The following is a 27,088-nucleotide window of genomic DNA, read 5'->3' on the forward strand; positions in this document are numbered from 1 at the left end:
TAAAGGACTTCAGGGGTAACATCTAGCCTTTAGATTCTATAATATTTTTTTGTTTAAGCTAGTAGTAATAATAATTTGTTGGCAATGTTAAAAAAAAAAGGCAGTATGTAAATAATACTGCTCACAGAAACTCATCTCCCTACCAATGCTCAATCATTCTTTGTATTTGAATATTCACTGCCTACCTATAGTGTGGGAGAGACAGGGAAAGAAGAGTAACAATGCCACCCAGGGCAATATTCAAATAGAAAAATCTGTCTACTTCCTGGTTAATATTCAAAATGAAGACAGGGTTTTTTTCCTTTGGAGAAGAGACCTGAGGCTCTGCTCCACAGTACTCTGCCTTAATCTAGGATCTTTTAATAAATGAGACATTAAATGCTAAACATTAGTTATTTAGCATTGAAAGGTATAGGTCAAAGTATGGGTTTTCAGCTCAGGTCCAGAATCATCTCATTAATTCCTGACCTAGAACTAGATAAATATACACTCCAATGAGAACAGATAAAACAAGACTGCAGAAAGCAGAAGGCAAGATACCTCGGAGTCTTAGTGATTATTAAATAGTTGGCAGGAAGGTGATTAAAGTCAGACTTGGGAATCAGTCCTAAAAATCCAAATGCACAACATGACAAGAGACCTCAAATGTTATGGTCACAGAGTTAAACCATTGAGTAAGACCTGATTTCTAGACAATCAATACAAATTACCTTGAAAAGGTTTGTATCACCTCTTTTTTTTTTTTTTTTTTTTTAGCAGCTGCAAGAACCTTTTGGCCATACAATATCCAGACTTAGATAGCCAATTATCTTAAGAATTGAGTGGGGTGACACCATTGGCCCTCTTGAATCTCTGCAGTTCAAATAGTGTCCAGGCACTGGTATAAATCTCTAATAAACTATGAAACACATAATTGACAAGCTGGTTCCCAAGTACACTATTTAGGAGACATACTATTGCCAGGCAACAAATTAGATTTAATTAAAAGCACGTATGGTGATAAATGATGAATCGGCAAAGAGGTTAAAGGTAAGGCTCTTTAGGGTAGGATTAACTATAGAGGATATCCCTGTGAGTTTTGGGATGCAGTTTGCCTGTATTTTCCCAGGGAAAGTCTGTTCAAAGGGAATAGCTGTGGGCTCTGAATATGTGCTGATGGTCCACAGGGAGGGTCTGGGTCCCAGCAGATGGTCTGTGGATAGTGGTTCAACCACTCTTTCAACCCTACGTACTAACACTGTACTTGGGTAATTCAATTCCCAGCCAACCTAGAGAAGGATTATTCAACCCTCCATGGAATTTCTTGACCAGGAAAACTTCATCCTACATCTGAAACTTAATCAGAAGGCAGTGTCAGTCGTTACATGGACACCATACCCCTGCAAGATACTTGTTATGCAGCCGTTTATCTTCAAAGACCCATCTTAATGTAATCCCAAACTCTTCACAGTAACCAAGCAACCTCAGAAGGATAGTAATGGCTAAAACAAGGTAGAAAATGAAAATTTCCATAAAAGAAGCAAAGAACGAGATTCAGAGGCCATACAGATGATTTTTCCTTGGGGGGCTGTCTACGTGTCATCCTGAAGTGCTGACATCTGAGCTCGGTCTTTAACAATACAAAGGTAGGGTGAGAAGGTCCAGCCCAGGTAGAGGGAACCGCTGAAAGGGCGCATGGATGTGTAAAATAGAAGGAGTATGAAATAGGTGAGCTGGACTGGAGTTTCAGATAAATAAAATTGATACTGGAGAGGTGTTTTGGAGTTGTAAAGTCATGGCCCTCCTAATGAATTAAAATCACAAGTCCTCTAAGAGATGAACAGTGGTAAACTCTTAAAGCAAAGGTAATACAGTGGCTGTTCAAGGAGGACTAACCCTTCTACCTGTGGGTTTCCTTTACAGTGAGGTAGGCTAAAAAATAATTAAGCTTACTTTTCAAATGGAGTGAAACTAAAAACAAAATTATGAGAAAACTTCAAGGAAGAGTCTAACACAAATTACATGCCTGTTGGTTTCACCTAGAGAGCTTTCCAAATCATTTTTCTATTATTCTCTGCAAGACTGCTCATCTCTGTTTAATTTTCCCAAGTAAGGGTGCAGTTTTGTCATGAGGGAGTAAAAGAATTTTGAATCTCAGGCTAGGAATCTGGCAGTAATTCTACAGGCTTTGATAAATGTCCAAAAACTTAATGATTAGAAAAACTATGTAACCAAAGTTTCAGTTAAGGAAGATTTCTGGTAGAAGGGGAGAAGATGGATCAGAGAATGAAGGATATTAGAAATGGCAAGGATAACTCAATGGCCCTGGTAAGGAACAATGAAAGCATGAAATGGTGTAGAAAAAGTGATAAAAGAAAAAAAAGGGGAGTTCCCATCATGGTGCAGTGGTTAACGAATCCGACTAGGAACCATGAGGTTGCGGGTTCGGTCCCTGCCCTTGCTCAGTGGGTTAACGATCCGGCATTGCCGTGAGCTGTGGTGTAGGCTGCAGAGGCAGCTCGGATCCAGCGTTGCTGTGGCTCTGGCGTAGGCTGGTGGCTACAGGTCCGATTCAACCCCTTGCCTGGGAACCTCCATATGCCGAGAGAGCGGCCCAAGAAAATGGCAGAAAGGCAAAAAAAAAAAAAAAAGAAACAAAGAAAAAAAGAGAGGAAAAGAGGTTCAGAGACAGACTGGACAACTGATTACCTGTAGACTAAGGTAACAGGATCCAATGATAACACCAAGTTTTCTAGGTACATCAATTTTATTAGCAACCACAAAACTAGAGAATAGATAGAAGCATTGTGCCAGAAATGAGGACAAAACAATAGTAACAGAAAAGCAGCTGCATGGATGAAAAATTTTGTTTCCGACATAGTCTCAGGGAGATATTGAAATCAGAGTTAGGGTCATTTAAAATTACAGTCAGAGCAGCTATGATCAGAATGCAGAGCTGCATTCAGATCAAAATGTGGTCTCCATTCTGGAATACCCTAACACAAGCCTATTAGTTCTGTGCTACTAAAGCATAAAGCCTCCCAAAGAAAATGTCACCAAACGTTAAAGATCTATAGCTTTGCTGTCTAATATGGATACCATTTACGTCTACATGATTGTTGTGCACGGCTCTTTATATTTTCATTACTTAATATAAAATAAAATTTAAATTCCTCAGTCATACTAGACACACTTCAAGTGATCAATAGCCACAGGTAGCTAGAGACTACTGAACTGAATGGACAGATAAAAAAATATTCCTATCACAGACATTTCTGTTAGACTTGAATTTAAAAAGGAAGAGTGGTTATAAATGCATCATATGGCCCCATTACCCTATGTTCAAAGTATACTTAAAAATTTATTACTGAAAAGCTCCAGCTTCTGCACACTTGAAAAAATTACTTTTAGACTCATCTCTTTAAAGTAGATGTTTCATAATACCATCATAATTTAGTCTCCAAATTTCTAAATCTTTTATGAGGTGTATGATTTTGTTTTAATGAGGGTTGAGTCAGTATATTGAATCTGCCTATATTTACCTTTAACTCTGAGATATGTTCAAATAAAGATTAGATTTCCATGCTTCTATTTTCATATCAATAGTGTGAGGCAGTAAGATAAAAATAACCCTACCTCAGTGTATCAAACACTTAATTTTAAATGCGTGGCTGTTACATCAATGTGACGGAAAGACAAAAAAATAGAATCCTTTTTGTCATTCTTAAACGCAAAAATATTCTCAAGAGGTTGTTTCCCATGGTTAAGAAAGATCTGTCGTATTTTCAGTACCTAACGTCACTGACTTCATCATATCCTGCTTCCGTTTAAAAAAACAAAACAAAACAGCAACAAAAACCATATCATCTTTGGGCTCTGGGCAAGCTCTGGACCAAAGCTCATTTTCTTGTAATGTTCTCTTCATACTAGAATCCATCCTGTTTTATATGTCATTTCACTCAGCTTTTCTTTTATAAAAAAGGAGTTCGTCTACTTGAGTGTACTGTAGAAGACTCAAATTAATAAATCACAAAAGAATCTGGAAAATTACAAGCGTCTGATCATAGTTCATATATAAATGGTAACAAAGTTTAAGAGAGAAGTTAGCTATGATCCAACTCTGCCATCTTCTGCTTCTAATGTGTAATTACACAGTTCAAGCTAAGAAAAGTTATAATACATGCTTCATTGTAATTGAGTGGCTTAACAGGAGTTTTACACTGATTCCAATTTAAAGATTTTGTTTTCTTTTTTATGGCTGCACTTATGGCATATGGAAGTTCCCAGGCTAGGGGCTGAATCAGAGCTGCAGCTCGAGCCTATGCCACAGCCTTGGCAATACCCCATCCAAGCTGCATCTGCAAACTATGCTGCCGCTTGCTGCAACACGGGATCCTTAACACACTGAGTGAGGCCACGGATCAAACCCTCATCCTCATAGAGACAAACAGGGTCATTAACCTGCTGAGCCACAACAGGAACTCCTTGATTCCAATTTTATTAACATGGTTAGTTAACTGACGAATAGAAGCCTCTAACACACAAGAGATCGATATCTTTCCTGGCCTTTAAAAGGCAAAGTATTGAATCCTCTGTTATCAGAGTATGGGTATGTTTACATTCAGAAGATTCCTTCCAACTTCTGCAATTTCCCAGCCTCATTTGGTTGCCTTTACTTTGTAGGATTAGCACTGTTTAGTTCCAAGAAAATCCTCTATAGACTATATTAGTGGTCTTTGTTCTCCAGCAGGACAGGGCTTGAAAGAGTCCTATGACCTTATGCACAGGATCTTACCTCTCATGTCTGAGATAACATCTGGGGTGAGCCCAGGGGATGCTCTTCCTTTTTCACAAGTCAGAAACTTTGAACACCATGCAGTGGACTAGTGACTGCCCCTTATGAGGCCTCCTCTACCGTGGCTTTCCCAAGTACTGTGTCCTAAATTGATCCTCATTTCTTTAACTGTCTCCCTGGCTCATGTTCTTAAGGCCCCAGCAAGCTTTGTAACTTACCAATTTGGGGGGGAGAAAGCACATTTATCTTCTTTTTAAGAATCAGTTTCTCTATCAGGCCATCTTACAAACTGTGCTGTCCTATACCTAAATTACTTCACTGGTCCCTTTACGCCTTTACAACTATTTCTGCGGGTTTTTTTTTTTTTTTTTTTTTTTTGCTTTTGGTCTTTTTAGGGCTGCACCCACGGCATATGGAGGTTCCCAGGCTAGGGGTCTAATTGGAGCTGTAGCCGCCGGCCTATGACACAGACACAGCAACACGAGATCCGAGCCACATCTGCGACCTACATTACACCTCACAGCAATGCCAGATCGTTAACCCACTGAGCGAGGCCAGGGATCGAACACACAACCTCACAGTTCCTGGTTGGACTCGTTTCTGCTGCGCCACGATGGAAACCCCCCCTTTACAACTATTTCAAACTTCATTGACAGAAACAATGCGGATGTATGAGATTCAGGATCCTTGAAAAGGCTCTGGGGATTTTACCTTGAAATACCAAATTCTTGGTGAGGCCTTTTGCCATTACTGCGTTCCCACCTTGGAGAAGTCTGGTCGATGGGCGGCAGACCTGAAGTTCCTGAGCTCCTTCTCAGCTGTGGAGTTGGCAGACTAGTCCTACTGTTTAGCCCCTGTGGAATAATTTAACAATGGTTAAAATTGTCACCCTACAATATGCCATAAATGTGATACTCAAGATGGTACATGAAAATAGCAATACAAAGTACAACCGACCCTTGAATAACTCAGGGCTTAGGGACACAGCTGAATATTTGGGTGTAATTTATAGCTGGCCCTCCTTACGTGTGCTTCCTCCACCTCCAGGATTTCGCATCTGTGGAATTTACTACTGAAAAAGATTTGCATATAAGTGGGCCCCGCACAGTTCAAACCTATGTTGTTCAAGGGTCAACTGCACGTTTTTAGCATGCACAGGAGAAACAGAACATTTTATTCTGAAAATCTGTCAGTTTTGCTCCATATATCACATTATACCTATTGTTCTACTTATCCTTCTCCTACTAAAAAATGATTTCTGACCTCCCTAAGGTTTAACTAAATTTTTTTCTTTTTGTATATTTTATTCTTAGTTTTATGAGAAATAAACAACTGACAATTTTAAAAGTAGATATGAAAGATGTACCTTGAAAAACGACTTCAGAGGGCAAGCTTAGGATCAGGTATGATCAACCCTATATCCTAAACTTTTTTATATTTTCAGTATAACACTAATGTTTATAGAGGTTAAACTGCAGAATTCTAAGGTACCTTTTAAATTAATGGCTAAATTAAATTCAGAACACCTTTCAAATTAAGAATATTTTACCCTCACAGCACGGTAAATCAATAACAATTCAATTAAAAAACGCAAAGGGTAAACAATGTAAAGGATGATAAAATGCCATTTATTAAAATTACTAATCATTAAAAAATAGGAAGTTGGGGGTTTCAAAAGTCTAATAATCTAAAATATCAAGGAAAGATATAATAAAGAACCTACCTCTGAGTTGCAAAAAAAGAGAATAATTTACCTTAGTGTTTGAAAATATTCTTAGTTCAAATGTTAACCATAATATTCTATTTCTGACCACTGTGAATAGGTATTTTATTGAAATTTACATAAAAGTTTCTGCTTCTTATGAATTTCCCCTATCAGCAGACATGAAACCATCTCAGAGAGATAGTTAGACTTACACTGAAAAAGTTGTTTATGGTATTTTGTCCTTTCTGACTATAATTTAGGTTCCTGTACTCTTAGTTTTGTTTTAGTTTTTTTGTTTTCTCACTTTTTAGGGCTGCATCTAAAGCATATGTAAGTTCCCAGGCTAGGTGCAGAATTGGAGCTTCAGGTGCTGGCCTATACCACAGCTACAGCAACGCCAGATCTGATCCACCTCTGGGACCTATACTACAGCTGTCAGCAACACCAGATCCCTAACCCGCTGAGCAGGCCAGAGATCGAACCCCCATCCTCATGGGTACTAGTCAGGTTCATTACCACTGAGCCACAACAGGAAGTCCTCTTGCTTAATTCTTATATATGACATCTTTTAAAATTATCTGTTCTAGCTCCTTTTTCTTTACTATTTTTTCATAAATGCTATTGTTCTTTTCTGAAGTAACATCAGGCTTTTTATATTCTCTTCTAAAAGCAGAAATAAGTTAGATATAAAAATTCAAATAGAAGTTTAAAGAATTACTTCTTGGTTCTTATATGACTCACAGTAAACTCCAATACTCAGAATAAGCCTGATAAACTAGAAAGCTCAAGAAATGAAAAAAAGTAAACAAAAACAAAACAAACAAACAAAAAAAGAAATGAGGCAAATCATTGGGTTAAGAACCTGACTAGGAGTTCCCGTCATGGCTCGGCGGTTAACAAACCCAACTAGTATCCATGAGGACGTGGGTTTGCTCCATGGCCTTGCTCAGTGGGTTAAGGATCCAGCATTGCCATGAGCTGTGGTGTAGGTCACAGACTTGGCTCAGATCTGGCGTGGCTGTGGCCAGTGGCTACAGCTCTGATTCGACCCCTAGCCTGGCAACTTCCATATGTCACCAGTGTGGCCCTAAAATGATTATAAAAAAAAAAAAAAGTACCTGACTAGTATCCTTGAGAAAGCGGGTTCAATCTCTGGCCTTGCTTAATGGGTTAAGGACATAGTGTTCAGCATTGCCGAAAGCTGCAGTGTATGTTGCAGATGTGGCTTGGATCTGGCATTGCTGTGGCTGTAGCGTAGGCCAGTGACTGAGGCTCTGATTTGACCCCTTGCCTGGGAACTTTCATGTGTATAGGTGCAGCCCTAAAGAGAAAAAGAAATGAGGCAATTAGGCATCCTGTTTAATTAATATTGCTGTTTAAAATGTTTCTAAAATGTATCAGTATACTTTTCTACATAGTAAACATAATACTAACATCAATGTGATTTTTACGATTAAGATTTTTAAGAATTAGGGAGTTCCCTTTGTGCACAGCAGAAACAAAACCGACTAGGAACCATGAGGTTTTGGGTTTGATCCCTGGCCTGAATCAGTGGGTTGGGGATTCAGTGTTGCCGTGAGCTGTAGTGTAGGTCACAGACACAGCTTGGATTCTGCGTTGCTGTGGCTGTGGCGCAGGCCAGCAGCTATAGCTGCTGTAGCTCTGATTGGACCCCTAGCCTGGGAACCTCCATATGCCACAAGTTTGGCCCAAAATACAAACAAACAAAAAAGATTTTTAAGAATTACTATTTTTAAAAATTACTGTTCTGGAGTTCCCTTCGTGGCTCAGCAGTTAAAGAATCTGACAGGCATCCATGAGGATGCTGGTTCGCTCCCTGGCCTTGCTCAGTGGGTTAAGGGTCCGGCGTTGTTGTGAGCTGTGGTGTAGGTTGCAGATGCGGCTCAGATCCTGCATTCCTGTGGCTGTGGCTGCAGCGACAGCTCCAGTTCAACCCCTAGCCTGGGAAAACCTTCATATGCTGCAGGTGCTGCCTTGAAGAGCAAAAAAAAAAAGACAAAAGAAAAGCACTGCTCTAAACATCAAATGTCGATGGAAAATACAAAGGAAAAACAACATATCAAATGAAAACTAACTCAAGAGAAAGTTATTTAACTGATGAATTTATTGCTATCCCTTTTTGATGCTTGTGATTAACCTATTTTTTGTAGGTAAGGTGCTAAAAAAAAATGCCATTTAACCAAGTCCCATTGGGTATTGAGTAATGCAGGTGCTACTATAGATACTTTATAAAATAAAAGCTTCACATAACTATGTATGATCCAGATTTAGGATTAGTAATTATCAAAATCTTGCTCCAATCAGACTTGCTTAATTTTTCAACATTTCTGTACCATAATGCTGAGAACTAAGAAAATGAAATTAACTGATGATCGAAGTCCTTCCAAAAACTGTATTTAACTTTTTCTTTTTTTCTTTTTTTCTTTTTTTTTTTTTTGTCACACCTGCAGCATGTTCTCAGGGATTGACTTAAACCACTGCAGTGACAACACTGGATCCTTAACCCTATATTTAACTTTTTCTGAGCTCTATCACTATTACAATGAACTAAATTAACTGATTTAAATTTTATCTTCTCTTAGTTTCTTTAACCAGTAGAATAAAGTAGTTAAAGTAGAATAATCTCTAAGTTATTCTTTTTATTTTTTTATTTTATTATTATTATTTTTTTGTCTTTATGTCCTTTTAGGGCTGCACCCGAGGCATATGGAGGTTCCCAGGCTATGGACTGAATTGGAGCTGCAGCTATTGGCTTATGCCGCAGCCACAGCCATGCCAGATCTGAGCCGTGTCTGCGACCTACACCACAGCTCACAGCAACACCGGATCCTTAACCCACTAAGGGAGGCCAGGGATTGAACCCTCAACCTCATGGTTCTAGCTGGATTTGTTTCTACTGCGCCATGATGGGAACTCCTAAGATATTTCTATTTTTAAAGTCTTATAATTTTAGTTGCTGGTAAAGATATGGATAGCCGAATAAAGAAATCACAAGCTCTCTGTGTATGTATTTTCTAGAGGAAAGAATTTTCTAGTATTTATTATTTTCTAAAGATAGTATTTTCTAGTATTTATCATTTTCTAAAGGAAATCCTATTTTGAATTATTGATATTTAAAGAAAAATTTATCCCTTATCTACTGATGGAAAAATCAATGCTTACTGGGCTATAGCAATCTACAGGGGGTAAGTAGTAGTGGTCAGAAGAGACAGTTCCCAAAACTGAGAAAATCAGTTTAAAATAATGCTATGTAATTTCATAAAATGAATATTATGATGACCATTTTTCCTTGGTTCAAAAAGAACAATTCCTGGTTTCTAAAGAATAAGTTCAATGACACAGTTTGACCTCTAGTTTGTTGTACCACCTGGAATTAAATTTGCCTGTTCTCTATTTCTTAAAAAACAATAACAATGGCAATAATAAGAACCTTGTTACTGATGAAGTTACAACTGCTAATAACAACAATATTATTTAGAATAAAAACTAAGTACTTGCTTAGAATTATTTGAGATTGCAATGATCACCAATGTTCCAAGCAACTAAACGACTATAAAAGAGGCTGGACTTTTAAAACAAAATTCTATCTTATTTAAGATTTAAAGGAGTAATTCTAATTTGAAAATGTTATTAAACATGATGAATAGGGCTGGCTGATTACTAAATTTGACCTTGTGAAGTTTTCGATCTCCTTTCTCAGCTGGGTCCTCTATTTCAGAGCAGGGATAAAATCCAGGAAATGGTGTGAGAGGGTTAATCTTTGGCCTACAGGAGCCTGAGAAAGCACCCATCAAGCTACTGATACTCCGTAGGGAAGAAACAACTTGTGGGGGAAGGGTTGGGTCACTGAGAAGATCTGACACCATATTGCGAGCCTCATTTAGCATTGAAAGATCAACTCCACTTCCACCTCCAGAATTCTAGAAAAGAAAAAAAAAATACACAAAATTACATATTGGTTACACAGAAAATTTAACATTTAAGAACTTTACCTTTAAAAATAAAATTTTACTGACGTATAGCTGACTTACAATGTTGTGTTAGTTTCACAGGTATAGCAAAGCGAGTCAGTTATACATATACATTATATCCATTCTTCTTCAGATTTTTTCCCATATAATTACAGATTTTGAGTAGATTTCCCTGTGCTGTACAGTAGGTCCTTGTTAGTTTTCTATTTTAGATATAATAGTGTGTATATGCTAATCCCCAACTCTTAATTTATCCCACTCTGGCACTTTTCCCCTTTGATAACCATAAAGTTTGCTTTTGAAGTCTGTGAGTCTATTTCTGTTTTATAAATAAGTTATTTTGCATTATTTTAAAATTAGATCCCATATATAAGTGATATATTTGTTTTTCCTCTGTCTTACTTCACTTAGTATGATAATCTCTAGATCCATCCATGTTGCTGCAAATTGCATTTCATTCTTTTTTGTGGCTGAGTAATATTCCATTGTATATATGTACCACATCTTCTTTATCCAGTCTTCTGTTAATGGACATTTAGGTTGCTTCCATGTCTTGGCTATCGTTAAATAGTGCTGCAGTGAACACTGGGGTGCACATATCCTTTTGATTTATGGTTTTCTCTGGATATATGCCCAGGAGTGGGATTGCTGGAACATATGGTAGTTCTTTATTTAGAATTTACTCTACTTTAAATAAAAGTCCATCTAACAACAACTAATTGAATCCTATTCAATATTAAATTTCATTTATTTTTCAATGAAAATCAATCATTTTCATTGATTTTAACCTTAAAATTTTTGATGCTGAAGTATGTACCAGATATTGTGATATTTTCCCTATATTTCTCATTAGTGTGTCTCATTTAACAGTATTCATTAATGATTTCATACTAGTATGGAATCAAATTTGTATTTCAGGATGTATAATTTGGGCCTTTCATTTATTTATGATTTTCTTTCCTTTATGTCAAAATTTCTTTTAAATGTGTACAGCATTTCTTTCGTTTACTCTTCACTTAAGAGGCAGTCCAGCATAGTGACAAGGCTTTGTTGTGAAAACATCTGAGTTTGAAATCTAAACTTTAACCCTGTAACATAAAGCAAGTTATTCAACATCTGAACTTTTCAGTTTCTTCACTACTATAAAGTGGGGATAGTCTTTAAAAGATGATGAGAGAATTAAATCTGATAATCTATGTAAAGCACATAAAGCAATATATAGTACATATATTTAAAGTACAATATACAATATCATTGATAGTAATAATACTATCAAGACTATGGAAAATGATGAGATAAAAAGAGAAAAAAAATGATGTTCAAAGGAGATAGTGATAACATGGAACTCAATGGTTAACATGGAAGGAATAGCATAAGACTGGGCCCTTAAAAACAGATGGAAATACATTTTTAAAATTTAAATATTTCATATATGTGTGTGTGTATATATATATATATATATATATGATATGATTTTTACTTTTTGAAAAAATACATGTAATGATGTTTAACTCAATGACCCACAAAAATAAGTACACTGATAATCAGAACAGGGAATTAGGAGTTACCGTTGTGGCGCAGAGGAAGTGAATCTGACTAGTATCCATGAGGATGCAGGTTTGATCCCTGGCCTTGATTGGTGGGTCATGGATCCAGCATTGCTGTGAGCTATGGTGCAGGTCACAGACGTGGCTCAGATCCAGCATTGCTGTGGCTCTGGCGTAGGCCAGCAGCTGTAGCTCCAATTAGACCCCTAGCCGAGGAACTTCCATGTGCCCTAAAAAAGGCAAACAACAACAACAAAAAAACCAAAACCATAAAAAACACTGAATTAAACGTTACTTGTTTGTTTTATTGTATCTTGAATTTATATTTGTGTCTTTAATTCATAATTATTCAAGGTATTTACTGAGTTCACTGCTTATTAAGTATCCCTTAACACATTTTGAAGTTGAGAAATGTTATGAAAGTTAGACCAATAATTAGCTAATAATATCTTTGCTCTTTGTGGATTTTTTTTTTTACTTGTGAAGTATTATTTTGTATTAGTTTTTATTTTAAACATTCCCCATTATTGGGCCATAGCCTATTTCTAGTCATTATAAACAAATACGTCTCTCTGTATGTCACTGTAGATAGTGAAGTATACTTCTGACAGATAACTTTCCATAACTTGAACTGCTGAACCAAAGTAAACGAACACGTAAAACCATCAAAAACTACTCTTTCATGTGTTGGTCAAACTTATACTTCCATGCATTGTATATAACAATATCTGTTTTCTCCTACCCAAATAATAAATCTGCTGTCATCAGAGCTGGTGTTCCTTTACAGGCACTGTGTCATTTCTCTCTGGCTGCTTTCAAGATATTCTCCTTGTTTTTCACATGGGAGTTATCATAGTGTAGAAGACAGCAACTGCTTTATCAATGGGTAAAGTAACTGCTGGTCGAACGTACTCAAATATGCAGGGCACAAAGAAGATGACAACTGCTGTGATGTGGGAGACACAGGTAGAGAGGGCTTTGCGTCTGGCCTCCAAGCTTTGCTTCCTTAGGGAGTTAAGGATGAACCCATAGGATCCAACCAAGAGTAGGAAGATTAACAGACAGATGAATCCACTGTTGGCAGCAACAACAAGCCCTAGAGTGTGGGTATCAGTGCAAGCCAGTTTAAGCAAGGGAATCAGATCACACATAAAGTGATCTATGACATTAGGGCCACAGAAGGGCAATATGAAGATGAAGAGGATCTGAATGAATCCATGGAGAAAGCCTCCCAGCCATGACACTCCCACCAGCAGGCCACATAGCTGCCAATTCATGATGGTTGCATAGTACAAGGGCTTGCAGATGGCCACATAGCGGTCATAGGCCATCGCAGTCAGCAGGATGATATCAGCTCCTGCAAAGAAATGTTCCCCAAAGATTTGGATCATGCATCCATGGAAAGTGCTTGTTTTCTTTTCATAGAGTGAGTCTGCTACCAGTTTAGGGGTATCTACACGGAATAGCAAGCATCGATGAAAGAGAGATGAGCCAGGAAATAGTACATGGGGCATCCTATTAATGGGCTGGTAGTGATGGTGACCACGGTGAGCACATTTCCTCCCAGAGAGACAGCGTAGATAAGCAAAAACACCACAAATATGACTTTCTGCATGTGTGGATTCTGCGTGAGTCCCAGTAAATGAACTTTGTTACATTATTCCTATTCTCCATGTTGGTTCATGTTACTGTCAACCACACTACCTGAAAAAAAGTCCTTTTTTTTTTTAGCCCACTCTTGAGTTTATTAAGCTTCACCATCTAATAAATATCAAATGCTTATATTCTAAAAAAAAAAAAAAAAAGATATTCTCCTTGTTTTTAGTTTTCAAAAGTTTAATCGACATAGAGTAGATTTCTGAGGGGATTGATTCTATTTGGGATTAACTCATCTTCTTGAATTTGCAGAATTATTCTTTTGCAAAACTTAGGAAATTTTCAGCATTATTTCTTCAAATGTTTTTTAAATTCCAGTCTCTCTCCTTCTCAGACACTGATGATATGAATGTTGGATCTTTTGTTACTGTCTCTCAGGTCCCCAAGCCTTTGTTCATTTTGTTTCCATGCATTTTCTCTAGGTTGTTCAAATTAGGTAAATTCTATTGATCTACCCTCAAGATCAAAGATTCTATCTTGTCATCTCCACTCTATTGAGCCCATTTAACAACTTTTTTATTTCCATTATTGTGTTATACACTTTTTTATAATTTTCTTTTTTTGGGGTAACATCTATTTCTTTGCTGAGATTTTCTATTTTGTTCATTTGTTTCAAAAGAATTTGTAATTGCTTGTTAGGACATTTTTATGATTTCTACTTTAAAATTCCTTTTCAGACAATTCCAAATCTGATTCATCTTGATATTAAACACTGGTTGTCTTTTCTCATTCAAGCTGTGATTTGCACGGTTCTTGGTATGACAGGTGATTTTCAAAATTTTATCATTAACATTTTGGCTATTCTGCTATAGGAGATGGTCTTCCTGATTATATTTAGAACACAAGTCCTGGTCTACTTTTTCAGGCTGTAGTTCTAGTGACAATTTAATTTTTAGGGCATTCACAATGGTATTTTCAGTCTGTCTGATTTTCTTCTGGTGCCACTAGGGTTTCCACTGCTCCCCGCTGGTGCCTGGAGGTGGGAGTTGGTGGGCAGCTTCCTCAGGTTCCACTACCTGGTACCTCTAGGTGGGGGGATGGGAGTCTCCCGGACACAAGAACAAAGAGCATTTTCTGGGCAAGGCTCCTGGTTTGCCAAGACCTGGCCACGCAGTCTCTCATTGGGAGGGGGAGTCTCACACCCTGTATGGAATATGAGTATATCCCCAGCCACTCAATGTCATTGGAATTCCTGATCAACTCCCCCTTGGCGTAGTTGGCAAGACTCTTTTAATTCTGAGGATGGAAAGAGACTACCTGCATCCCATTCTGGCTAAGCTGGGAGTCTGCATCACCTTTTGCTGGTGGGTGATGGTTCTAAGGCACTCTCTTACTATGTTGTCCCTAACTTCTCTTCTTTGTTTCTTTAGACTTCTCCTTTGTTTGCCTCTTGTGTTATTTCCAAAGTTTATAGTGGTACTTAGCAGATGATACGAAGAGCACTTAAAGCAATGTATGGTACATACAGGTACAGTGCAATAAATATTATTGTTATAGAAAATGATTTAAAATACAGATAAAATGGCACCAGAGTTCAAAGGGGATATAGGTAATAACAGAAATGTTAAGAAAAGGGTACCACTTGAGCTGAACTAATAATGTCGCAGGATTTTATTTATAATGATTAGGAGAAAATAATTTTTTACAATAAACATAATTTATTTGGAGGAGCTCATTCCTCAAGGAGAGGGCATAAATAAAGGTACAAAAGTGGTAAAATAACAATGTAGAGGGAATATAAATTTTTTTTTTTGTCTTTTTGTTGTTGTTGTTGCTATTTCTTGGGCCACTCCCACGGCATATGGAGGTTCCCAGGCTAGGGGTCGAATCAGAGCTGTAGCCACTGGCCTACGCCAGAGCCACAGCAACGCGGGATCCGAGCCGCGTCTGCAACCTACACCACAGCTCACGGCAACGCCAGATCGTTAACCCACTGAGCAAGGGCAGGGACCGAACCCGCACCTCATGGTTCCTAGTCGGAATCGTTAACCACTGCGCCACGACGGGAACTCCAAGGGAATATAAAATTTTTAAAGTATAGCGCCATATATATGTATGTGTATGTACATATATCCCACCCCCACCCCCCCACCCCCTGCCTTTGGGCCACCTTGAGGCATATGGAGTTCCTGGGCCAGGAATCAGATCTGAGCAACAGCTGTGACCTACACTACAGATGTGGCAATGCCAGATCCCTTAACTCACTGTGCCAGGCCAGGGATTGAATCTGCAACCTGGTGTTGCAGAGACACCACTGATTCCATTGTGCCACAGTGGGAATTCTTTTTTTTTTTTTTTTTTAAAGCAGTGGAAAATAAGGCTGGAGAGGCATGTTGGAACCAGTATTTGAGAACATCAGATTCCAGGGTAAGGAAAATGGACCCCCAGAATCATGGATTTTGAGCCGGTCCAAGAGAAATAAAGCAAGAAAAGGGAAAAAGAAGTGATGGAAGACAATGAAATTTTAGGGAGGAAAATAAGGCAGGACTTATGTTAAGACTTGACAAAAGGTGTGGGAAAGGAGCATTCCAGGCAGAAAGATCAGAGTGAGCAAAGATGCAGAGGCAGAAGCCTGCCTGGGTTGTTTGGGGAAGAGCAAGGAGGCCAGTGTAGCTGAAGCAGAGTAAATGGAAGAGAAAATCGTAGAAGATGAGGTCAGAGAAGTAAAAGGGAGAAAAGGAAGGAACCATGATTAAGTTCATGATTAGTATTTATCTTTTATTTTTCGTCAGATAGGAGAGCAGTGATCAAGAGAGTGACATCATCTGACTTAGATCAAATTGTATGTTCAAATTGTTTGCTATAATTTAAAAAGTTTTACTTAAATTCTTACTTCCCATTGGCTTATATTTGACAAATTCTTGTTTTTACATAGTTAAGAATAAATTCTACATATTAAGAGTTACTGAAGGAGAGGAGGAGGGGGAAGAGTAGGTGGCTGTATGTTTGCTATCTGGCCCTATATAGGGAAAAAAATTGCAGACTCTTGTCTTATGGTATAATTTCAGAGATGCTTAGTATTTACTATAATTTATATTTATATTTATATTAGCTTACATTTTCGTGCTACTGTGTACCTGGCATATATTATTATTATTTTCATCAGTGCTTTGAGGGAACTATATTATTCCCAATTTAGATATGGGTAAATATGTTAAAAGTGACTTAAGAATAAGAAGGTCGCCTAATTTTTCAGCTTCGGAGGACTAGTTTGAATCAGACCAACTCTTCTGCATAGAGCAACTGCCTAGAAAAGCCAAAATAAAATACAAGTAGCATTTTTTCAAGGCATCAGAACACAGTCAAACAGCCAGGGCTCAAAAAAATAAGAACTCAGAGTTAAGAGAAAGTAACTTAAATGAACCCAACATTCTGTGCAACTTTTTCCCCTTTCGGAATTTGCTGTAATTCGTAGCTGGCACAGGGCAGAGAGGATGAGAAGCAGAGCAGTTATGAGGCTAGGAAATACATCGTAGAGCTTTCTAGGCTCAAGGGGCTGGGAGACCAAAACTGGAATTTAGTGTTCTAAAGACAGACAGAGCTTCAAATGCCCAGAGAGAAGCAAAGAACAAGGAGGCAAGCTTGAATTCAGAGCTGCTTTTGCCCTGGAGATATTTGCCAATTTATAAACAGTGGCCAAGAGATGGAAAAACCAAGCAGAAATCCTCAAAAAGATTTCTATTTTGAAAGTAAAATAGATCTTGCAGCAGTCTTAATGCTGGAGGGAACAACACGAAAGGAGTTCTCAGAAAAATAACACCAGCCAAACTAAGATGGAGTAGAAAATCTAAATAGCCCTAAAACTATTAAGGAAACTTAATAATTTAAGACTTGTCCATAAAAAGCTGCAAACTGGAGTTCTCATCGTGGTGCAGCAGAAATGAATCCGACTAGGAACCATGAGGTTGAGGGTTCTGATCCCTGGCCTCACTGTGGGTTAAGGATCTGGCATTGCAGTGAGCTTGGTGTAGGTTGCAGATGCGGCTCGGATCCCATGTTGCTGTGGATCTGGAGCAGGCCAGCAGCTATAGCTCCAAATTAGACCGACCTCTGGCCTGGGAACCTCCATATGAAGTGGGTGCAGCCCTTAAAAAAAAAAAAAAAAAAAAAAGCTTCAAACTGAGATTATTTCCCACCTTATTTTATGAGACCAGTGTAGCATTTATATCAAAACAAGTCAAAAACACGAGGAAAAAACAATCATAGGCCAACTCTCTCTAGTAAACTTGTGTTCAAAATTCCAAAATAGGAGTTCCCGTTGTGGCGCAGTGGAAGTGAATCTGACAAGAAACCATGAGGTTGCAGGTTCAATCCCTGGCCTAGCTCAATGGGTTAAGGATCTGGTGTTCAATGAGCTGTGGTGTAGGTCGCAGATGCGGCTCGGATCCCATATTGCTGTGGCTCTGGTGTAAGGCCAGTGACTACAGCTCTGATTAGACCTGGGAACCTCAATATGCCACGGGTGTGGTCCTAGAAAAGACAAAACAACAACAACAAAATATTAATAAACTCCAGTGATATATATTTTTAAAAAGAAAATATATCTTATCTTGATAAAATTCGTCTTATTCTGGGAATTGAGGGATGGGTCAACATGGCCACAAAAATTAAACAATATAATTTACCACATTAATAGAATAAATGGGGGGAAATCCACGGATAGTCTCAATAGATGCAGAAAAAGTATCTGATACAATTCTATACTTACTCATGACTTAAAAGAGAAAAAAAACTTTTTAGTAAACTGGGATTGGAATGGAACTTCCTTAATCTGATAATGGGTAACTATAGAAAACATTAGTGGTGAACCTGTTGAACATTTTCTCCCAGAGTTCATAAACAAGACAAAGCTGCCTACTAGTACCACTTCTGTCCAACATTGCTTGGAGGCCCTAAACCATACGGTAATGCAAGAAAAATGGCATAGGATTGGAAATAAATCAATAAACCTGTCTTTATTTATTGATGACATTATTCAATCCCTAAAAGACTCTCAAAGAATCTTCAGACAAGCTATCAGAATTAATAAGTAAATTTAGCAAAGTCACTAGATACAAGGCTCAACATATAAAAATCAGTTGTATTTCTCTGAGGACAAACTTTTTCTAAAAATTGATAGGTGTTTTGCAATCAAAAAAATTAAAGATCTAGGAATAAATGAGATGACTCAGAGAAGTGAAGGAATAAATGATTTTCATGGATTGAAAGCCTCAGTATTACAGAAATGCAAAGTTTCCTCATACTGATCTGTACAGTCAATATTATCTCAATCAAAATCCTAGCAGTATTTTTTTGTGTATGGAAATTTTCAAGTTTATTAAAAAATAGCCAAGATAACTTTGAAGGAGAACAAAGCTGGAGAACTTATCAGATATCAAGACATTATAAAGCTATGGTAATTAATGAATGTGGAATCAATTTGTGGATAGACAAATTGACAAACAGACCAGAATAAAAAGTCCTAAAACAGATCTACAAATGGTCACTTGATATATGACAAAAAGTGATGATGCAGTGTGCAAAGAAGAAAGAAGTGTATCAATGGGATATCCATATGGAAAAAAAAGTCGATCTATAAATCACACAATATAGAAAAATCAATTCCAGATGCAATTACAAATCTAAAGATGGAAAGTAAAACAAAGCTTCTAGGAGGAAACTCAGTATCTTATATTAATCTATTAGGGAAACGAATCTAAAAAAGAATGTGTGTGTGTAACTGAATCACTTGTTGTACACAACAAACACAACACTGTGAACCAACTATACTTCAATTAAAAAAAGAAGCTACTAGAAGGTAACAGAAGAGGTTTTGTTTTTTTTTTTTTACAACCTGCACGATAGAAAAAGAGTTCTTAAATAGGACACATACAAAAAATCACTAGGCAAAAAAGGAAATGATTGATAAGCTGGCATACAATAAAATGATATATAGAATATTTTCAACAGGACCAAGCCATAGACAGGGAGAAGATTTTTTTCACGAGTAGGTATATTCATGTATAAAACACATGAATTCGTATTGATCACTTAAGTAAAAGCTAGTTAATCTGTAGAAAAATGGGGAAAAGATCTTACCAAAGGATATTTGGGAAGCAAATTAACATATGAAAAGATTCTCAACCTGATGAATCAGTGAAAACAAATATTAAAGCCACAATGAGGAGTTCATGTTGTGGTGCAGTAGTTAAGGAATCCGACTAGGAACGATGAGGTTGCGGGTTCAATCCCTGGCCTCGCTCAGGGGGTTAAGGATTTGGCATTGCTGTGGCTGTGGTGTAGGCTGGCAGCTACAGCTCTGATTCAACCCCTAGCCTAGGAACCTCCATATGCCATGGTGTGGCCCTAAAGAGACAAAATATCAGTAAGAAGAAGAATCTTACAGAAAGAAGCAAAACAAAATACATGAATGCTTTCATTTATATAAAATTCAGAAAAAGACAAGAAAAACAGGGTGTGATGACAGAAATCAGGACTGAAATAATATTTGGGAGAAGTTGATGACTAGGTGGGGAGATTTGGGGTGTTGAATTCTTCATCTGAAAAATGGTCACATGCATATTTTAATTCAGAAAATTCATCTAGTTGTACAGTTATGGCCTGTGCACTTTTATATATGAGTGTTACACTTTAACTTTTTTTTCTGGCTATGCCCGCAGTATATAAAAGCTCCCAGGCCAGGGGTCAAACATGAGCCACAGCAGCGACAATGCTGGATCTTTAAATCTTAAACTGAGTCACCAGGAAACTCCTAGAATATTTTATTCTCAATGAGCTCTTGTGTCTACTTCATTTATAGTTTAAAAATAAAAGCCAACCAGAGTTCCCATTGTGGTGCAGAGGAAATGAATCCTACTAGTATCCATGAGGATGAAGGTTCGATCTTTGGCCTCGCTTAGTGGGTCAGGGATCTGGCGTTGCCTTGAGCTGTGGTATGGCTTGGATCCTTCATTGCTGTGACTGTGGTGATTTGACCCTTAGCCTGGGAACTTCCTTCTGCCGTGGGTGTGGCCTTAAAAAGAAAAAAAAAAATTCTTCTGTTGGGACAACTAACTAAATTAATGTGATAAAAAAAAGGTAATGGGTCTATAAACACAACTGACAAAGGTTTCTTATTTATTAATGTTTATCCATTAATGTGAAAAACATAAGGTTTCAAAACTGCATCATGAAATATAATATTACACATTTTTAGACTTGAATATACAAACACTTCAATACAATTGAGAAGTAGGAAAAGACCTAAAAAATATACATATACGAAAAGTTAACAAAATTAACATATTCCTTGATGTTTGAGTGATTTTTCCTTTTTCTCCTAAACTTCTATTTTCAGTTCCACTGATACCAACCTAAAGTGATCAAAGAATGTTTTAAAAAGTACATTTTGTATGATCCTATTTATAAAGCTCACAAATAAGCAGAACTAAATGCTGGAAGTCAGGATAGAGATTTTCTATGGACACATAGGTAATGATTAGATTGGTATGTAAGTGAGGCTTGTGGGATGCCAGAAATGTTCTATTTCTTCCTTTTTTTGCTTTTTTTTTTTTTTTTTTTTTTTTTTTTTGCTTTTTAGGGCTGCACTGCAGCATGTGGAGGTTCCCAGGCTAGGGGTCGATTGGAGCTGTAGCTGCAGGCCTACACCACAGCCACAGCCCCACAGTATCTGAGCTGCATCTGTGACCTACACCGCAGCTCACACACCACAGCTCACAGCAACGCCAGATCCTTAACCCCCTGCAAGGCCAGGGATCAAACCTGCGTGGATGCTAGTCAGATTCATTAACCACTGAGCCAGGATGGGAACTCCAATGTTCTATTTCTTGATATAGGTACTAGATACATGGGATACTTATTTGTTGAAAATTCATTAAGCTGTGCAATTTTCGATATGCTTCTGTAATAAAATTTATTTTCAATTGCTTTGCTTTTTATCATACATGGCTTTTAATCTGTTTTTGTTTCCCCCTCTCTGTGGATCAGTTGTCCACAACTAGAAAAATAAATCTCATCCTTAACATAGAACTAATAGTTTATTTTGAGACCAGATTAATTAGCAACATTTAATAAATAACTATATAAGTTTAGTTTCTTTTCATTTTCTTCAATTAAAATGTATTTTAAAAAATCCAACTAAATGAAAGTTCTAGTTATTTTAGTTTAGTTAAAGAAAAATCTTAAAACATAGAAATCTTCTGAATGTAACTTCAACTTAGGTATCAAAAGTTTGATTACAGATATTATACTGATATCACTTATATTTACCTGATAGTGAGGTTTATACCACTGCTTTAAGTCCCAATCCCAAAGAATCATCTGAAAAAGAGAAATCCACTTTGTTATACACTGGAAATAAACAAATGCATGTAAAGACAAAATGGAGCATCTTTGATTACAGATACCTAAAATACCTTATGGTTTGAGAGGAACTGGGAAGGTGAGAATAAAATTATCCCTTAGATGGACTATTTCATTAACTATGCAATCTGTGATTGACAAATCAAAAGAATAAGGTCACTAAACTATATTAACCTTCAAAATATCTATTACCACAGAACTGAAAATGTAAATCCAAAATCACATCCATTTGCTAAAAATACAAGAAAAATAACAAATCACCACTCTTCCCCCTCCCACTCTCCAAAGGCTCATAATCTGTCATTTTAAATCATGTCAGTAGGTGGTGATATTTCCTTACCAATAGGGCATTTCTGTCAAAAACACTTTAGAAAGCTGGCCCTGTGGTTTACATATAAGGGAATGGATTTATAAAAATTAACACTCCTTCTGATACACAGATAACTACGGATTTCCTTTTTGTCTCCTTTATAGATTATCAATGATAACTTCTTAGTACCAGACTAGTTTCTTCCTGCCCTTCTCATCCTAGCAGGGTTTGTGGCTACCTCCCCATCCAAGAGGAACTGCTCAAAGAAATAAAATTAGCTTTAATTTATCAAACTATAACTGCTCCCTATCATTAATCTTAAATTTCTTTTAAATTTACTTAATAAGTAGGTCTCCTTTTGCTTAAGTAATTGATTATAATTGTGATTTTCTACATAGCTTTGAAACCCTAGTCTTGGAACATAAGCCTGGTTAATTTGTAATGTAATCATAAAGTTTCTATGTACTGAAATATTTGTGTTATTTCTTGTCCTTGGTCGTAAGGATCCTGGTTGCAAAAAAAAATATTAAAATGCACACAGATATACTCCATCATTGGTTTGATATTTTATTAGGAGTTGGCAGATTTTTTTCTGTGAAGGTACAAGTAGTAAATATTTTAGGTTTTGCAAGCCACATAAGGTTTCCACGGCATATTCTTTGCATTTGTTTGTTTGTTTGCTTTATAGCCCTTTAAATGCAACAAAACAGAACAATATTCTTAGCTCAATGGCCATACAAAAACAGGTTGCTGGCAGGATTTGGTCAGTGGGCTATAGCTTACTGACCTCTATTTTAGATAATATGATCACTTTAAAAAATTGTCAATTGTCATTATCACCTTGTCAACATTGTTGCAGAAGGTCATCTCCTGCCAGTGAGGAGAAACCTATTTCTTCCCAAAGAAAATCCAGACAGACTACAACCACTTACAAAATTCACGGCCTTGTACCTGCAAAATGACTATGGTATAGCTACATGCAAAGTACATAATGTTATTTAGTAGACTCACCAAATTTATGCAGTATTTTATATAGTCCTAAGTGTGGTTCTCATATAATTATTTTAAGTTGTGACTTAGCCAGCATACATTCTAGATTCTAGAGACATCAATTAATGCACTTTAAGACATAAAGAATTTTTTTTTTGCTTTTTAGGGCCGAACCCGTGCCATATGGAGGTTCCCCGGCTATGGGTTGAATCAGAGCTGCATCTGCTACCTACACCACAGCTCATGGCAACTCCAGATCCTTAACCCACTGAGTGAGGCCAGGGATCAAATCCGCATCCTTATGGATCCTAGTCGGGTTCGTTAACCACTGAGCCATGAGGGGAACTCCAAAACATTAATAACGTTTTAGGAGCATTCACATTAAGATGAACATAACCTAGGGAGTTGCCGCTGTGGCTCAGTGGTTAACGAATCCCACTAGGAACCATGAGGTTACGGGTTCGATCCCTGGCCTTGCTCAGTGAGTTAACGATCCAGTGTTGCTGTGAGCTATGGTGTAGGTCACAGGCGCGGCTTGGATTCCACGTTGCTGTGGCTGTGGTGTAGGCCGGCAGCTACAGCTCTAATTAGACCCCAGCCTGGGAACCTCCATATGCCGCAGGTGCGGCCCTAGCAAAGACCAAAAAAAAAAAAAAAAAAAAAAACCTAAAACCCCTGAGTTTCTTTTATATTTGATATACATGCTCCATTTGCTTCATGCTATTCTTATACAACTGGCTTTTTATTCCCAACTGCAATACTTCCCTTCAGTCCTCATTTTAGCCTGTCCAAGTTTCTTTGGAGAGTGAGAATGTCGACTAACCTATTCACCACTCCTCTCATCATCATGACATTTGTAAACCTGATCTTTCCTTAAGTTCACTAATAAAAATACAGACTAGAGAGGAGTGAAGACAGAACCACATGATGGGTCACTAAAGATTACCTATGACACTGTTTTTGGAGTCTACAAACATGCCTAACATGCTACCATTTAATCCATACTTCTGCATTTCTTCTACAAAGTGACATACATGTACCTCATTTCTTCAAGCTGTTAGTCTAAGTAGAAGCTGATTTCTTGCTTACTCCAGCATACTTTCATTAGGAGAGTTTCTTAACATTTGAGTCTTCCTTGCCCCCTACTTCATTAACCTGTATGATTATCTTTTTAAATATCTGCCCTCCAATGCCAACAGCCATATTTATATTCATATTATGAATTCTTTTTTTTTGTCTTTTTGTCTTTTTGCCATTTTCTCGGGCCGCTCTCACGGCATATGGAGGTTCCCAGGCTAGGGGTCAAATCAGAGCTGTAGCTGCCAGCCTACTCCAGAGCCACAGCAACGTTCCTAGTCGGATTCATTAACCACTGCGCTGCAACGGGAACTCCTACATTCATATTATGAATTCTTAACAGCAGTCTTATCACTCCCAAGAGATCTAAGTTAGTAACTCGGTGGCAAAAAAAACACAAAACCTTTAAAATATTAAAATGGCTGTGGCCCTCCTAACACCACAGTACATACAGAGATAAACTAAATCTACAATATTAAATTTTCATACGTATATACATAAGTAGTCCTGCTTCCCATAAGAGCATCACTAGTTTACATTCTGAGAAAGTTCCCTAATGCACTGAGACCAGTCCAAGGCTTCATTTTCAAAAGCTGCTGCTGACATGGGAGATAATGTGTACATCCTATTTAACTGTGCTCTTACTTTACTATGTACAAGGTTTTTTTTCTCTATGTTTATCCTTTCTAGCTCTCTCTACGGTTGCATTTGTTATTGCAGACCATCTCCCTTAATAAACTCACTTCTTCTTTGCCCTTTATCCCATCATCTTGGTTTTCTTTCACTTGTACTTGCTACCCTAGCTTCAAATAAACTCTTCAGCAGCTCAATCTTATTTGCGGTCACTTTCTCTGGGATCAATACATTTACCAAAAAAACACCAGGTCTTAGTCTGAAATCCCCTGTATATTAGGAACTGAAAACAAAATACAGTGAAAGCCACAAATTACAGGTAGACGGCCTTCTTTGTAAACTGGACAATGAGAATACTAGTGATTTTAAGAAAAAATTTTCTGGGAGTTTCCATTGTGACTCAGTGGTAATAAACCCAACTAGTATCTGTAAAGATGTGGGTTCGATCCCTGGCCTTGGTCAGTGTGTTGGGGGTTCAGCATGGCTGTGAGCTGTGTGGTGTAGGTGGCAGACATGGCCTGGGTCTGGTGTTGGCATGGCTGTGGCACAAGCTGGCTGCTACAGCTCCGATTTGACCCCTAGCCTGGGACCCTCCATATGCTGCAGGTACAGCCCTAAAAAGAGCAAAAAAAAAAAAAAAAAATTTTTTTTCCACTTAAGTAGTGGAAGATACATGATCCTGGAATTCTGCAGCTAGGTACATCTTAGAACAGTGTTATTCGAGGTGTAGTAGACAATAAGAAAGGTACAGAAAGTAAATATTTAGAAATTTTTATAACAATTTGATATAGAAGGTTTTAGTGTATTTTTTAAAAGCATGGGTCCACAACAGATTGGGGCAGAGCCCCAAAGCTCGATCCTTTGCTATATAGTTTGATTCCAGGAGACAAGAACATAAATGCACAGAGTTGCACTGTTTGGGGTAGCAAGAAAACTAAATACAATGCAAATATCTATCAATAACAACATGGGGAAATTTTGGTATATTCATACAGTGGAAAACAACAGTGAAAATGATGAAAGATAGTTACCTCCTATATGAATCAATCCTAAAAATATAATATTGCATGAGGAATGTATGCATATAGTCTAAATATATACATATAAAATTAAACACATTGAAATATACTTTTTCTTTTTACGGCTGCACCTGAAGCATATGGAAGTTCCTAGGCTAGTGGTCAAATTGCAGCTACCGGCCTGTGCCAAAGCCACAGCAATGCTGGATCTGAGCCACATCTGCGACCTAGGCTGCAGCTTGCAGCAATGCTGGATCCTTAACTCACTGAGCCAGGCCAGAGATTGAACCCACATCCTCACAGAGACAACACTGGATCTTTAACCCACTGAGCCACAACAGGAACTCTCTGAAATATATTTTTTAGAAATATAAATATAGGGGAAACCATACAGAAATTCAGTATAATCATCTCTAAGGGGGAAGAGAAGAAAACTGAATCTGAGAATGGCATACAGTTAATTTCAAAGTTATTGGTAATGTTCAAAGTTAATGGTGGATTGATGGTGTCTGTTATTATCCTTAGTGTCTATTCTGGTAAAGAAGCAGAGACAGTGACGAGAGTAAGCTTTCTAGGAATTGTGCTGTATAAGGCAAGAATGAAATGGAGTGATATCTGGAAAAGAATGTGGTGATAATACTTCTGTTAAAATGGTAGGTTCTGGGAGTTCCCGTCGTGGCGCAGTGGTTAACGAATCCGACTAGGCACCATGAGGTTGCGGGTTCGGTCCCTGCCCTTGCTCAGTGGGTTAACGATCCGGCGTTGCCCTGAGCTGTGGTGTAGGTTGCAGACTCGGCTCGATCCCGCGTTGCTGTGGTTCTGGCGTAGGCCTGTGGCTACAGCTCCAATTAGACCCCTAGCCTGGAAACTTCCATATGCCGCGGGAGCGGCCCAAGAAATAGCAAAAAGACAAAAAACAAACAAACAAACAAAAAAAGGTAGGTTCTAGAGCTTGTTTATACTTAATAGGAATGATTCAGGACAGTAGGAGAACTAATATACAGGGCAGAGTGAGAGATTTCCC

General features: G+C 37.8%; 1 protein-coding gene and 1 pseudogene across 3 annotated transcripts in view; both read right to left on the bottom strand.

Annotated features, from left to right (window-relative positions):
* PDE3B (phosphodiesterase 3B) overlaps positions 1–27,088 on the bottom strand; it is a 189,261-nt gene that overhangs the window by 51,466 nt on the left and 110,707 nt on the right. For 2 of the 3 annotated variants that reach the window (XM_047776230.1, XM_047776228.1), the window contains exons 2-4: positions 21,943–21,993; positions 10,172–10,420; positions 5,486–5,628 (exon numbers count right to left, since the gene is read on the bottom strand). In XM_047776230.1, coding sequence (XP_047632186.1) covers positions 5,486–5,628; positions 10,172–10,420; positions 21,943–21,993 — 443 coding nt within the window. The remainder of the gene's footprint in view (positions 1–5,485; positions 5,629–10,171; positions 10,421–21,942; positions 21,994–27,088) is intronic. The other variant, XM_047776229.1, reaches the window with a different exon arrangement.
* LOC125125354 (olfactory receptor 4C46-like) lies at positions 12,362–13,692 on the bottom strand (annotated as a pseudogene).

This window comes from Phacochoerus africanus, chromosome 4, assembly GCF_016906955.1.
Source record: "Phacochoerus africanus isolate WHEZ1 chromosome 4, ROS_Pafr_v1, whole genome shotgun sequence".
Taxonomy (NCBI): domain Eukaryota; kingdom Metazoa; phylum Chordata; class Mammalia; order Artiodactyla; family Suidae; genus Phacochoerus; species Phacochoerus africanus.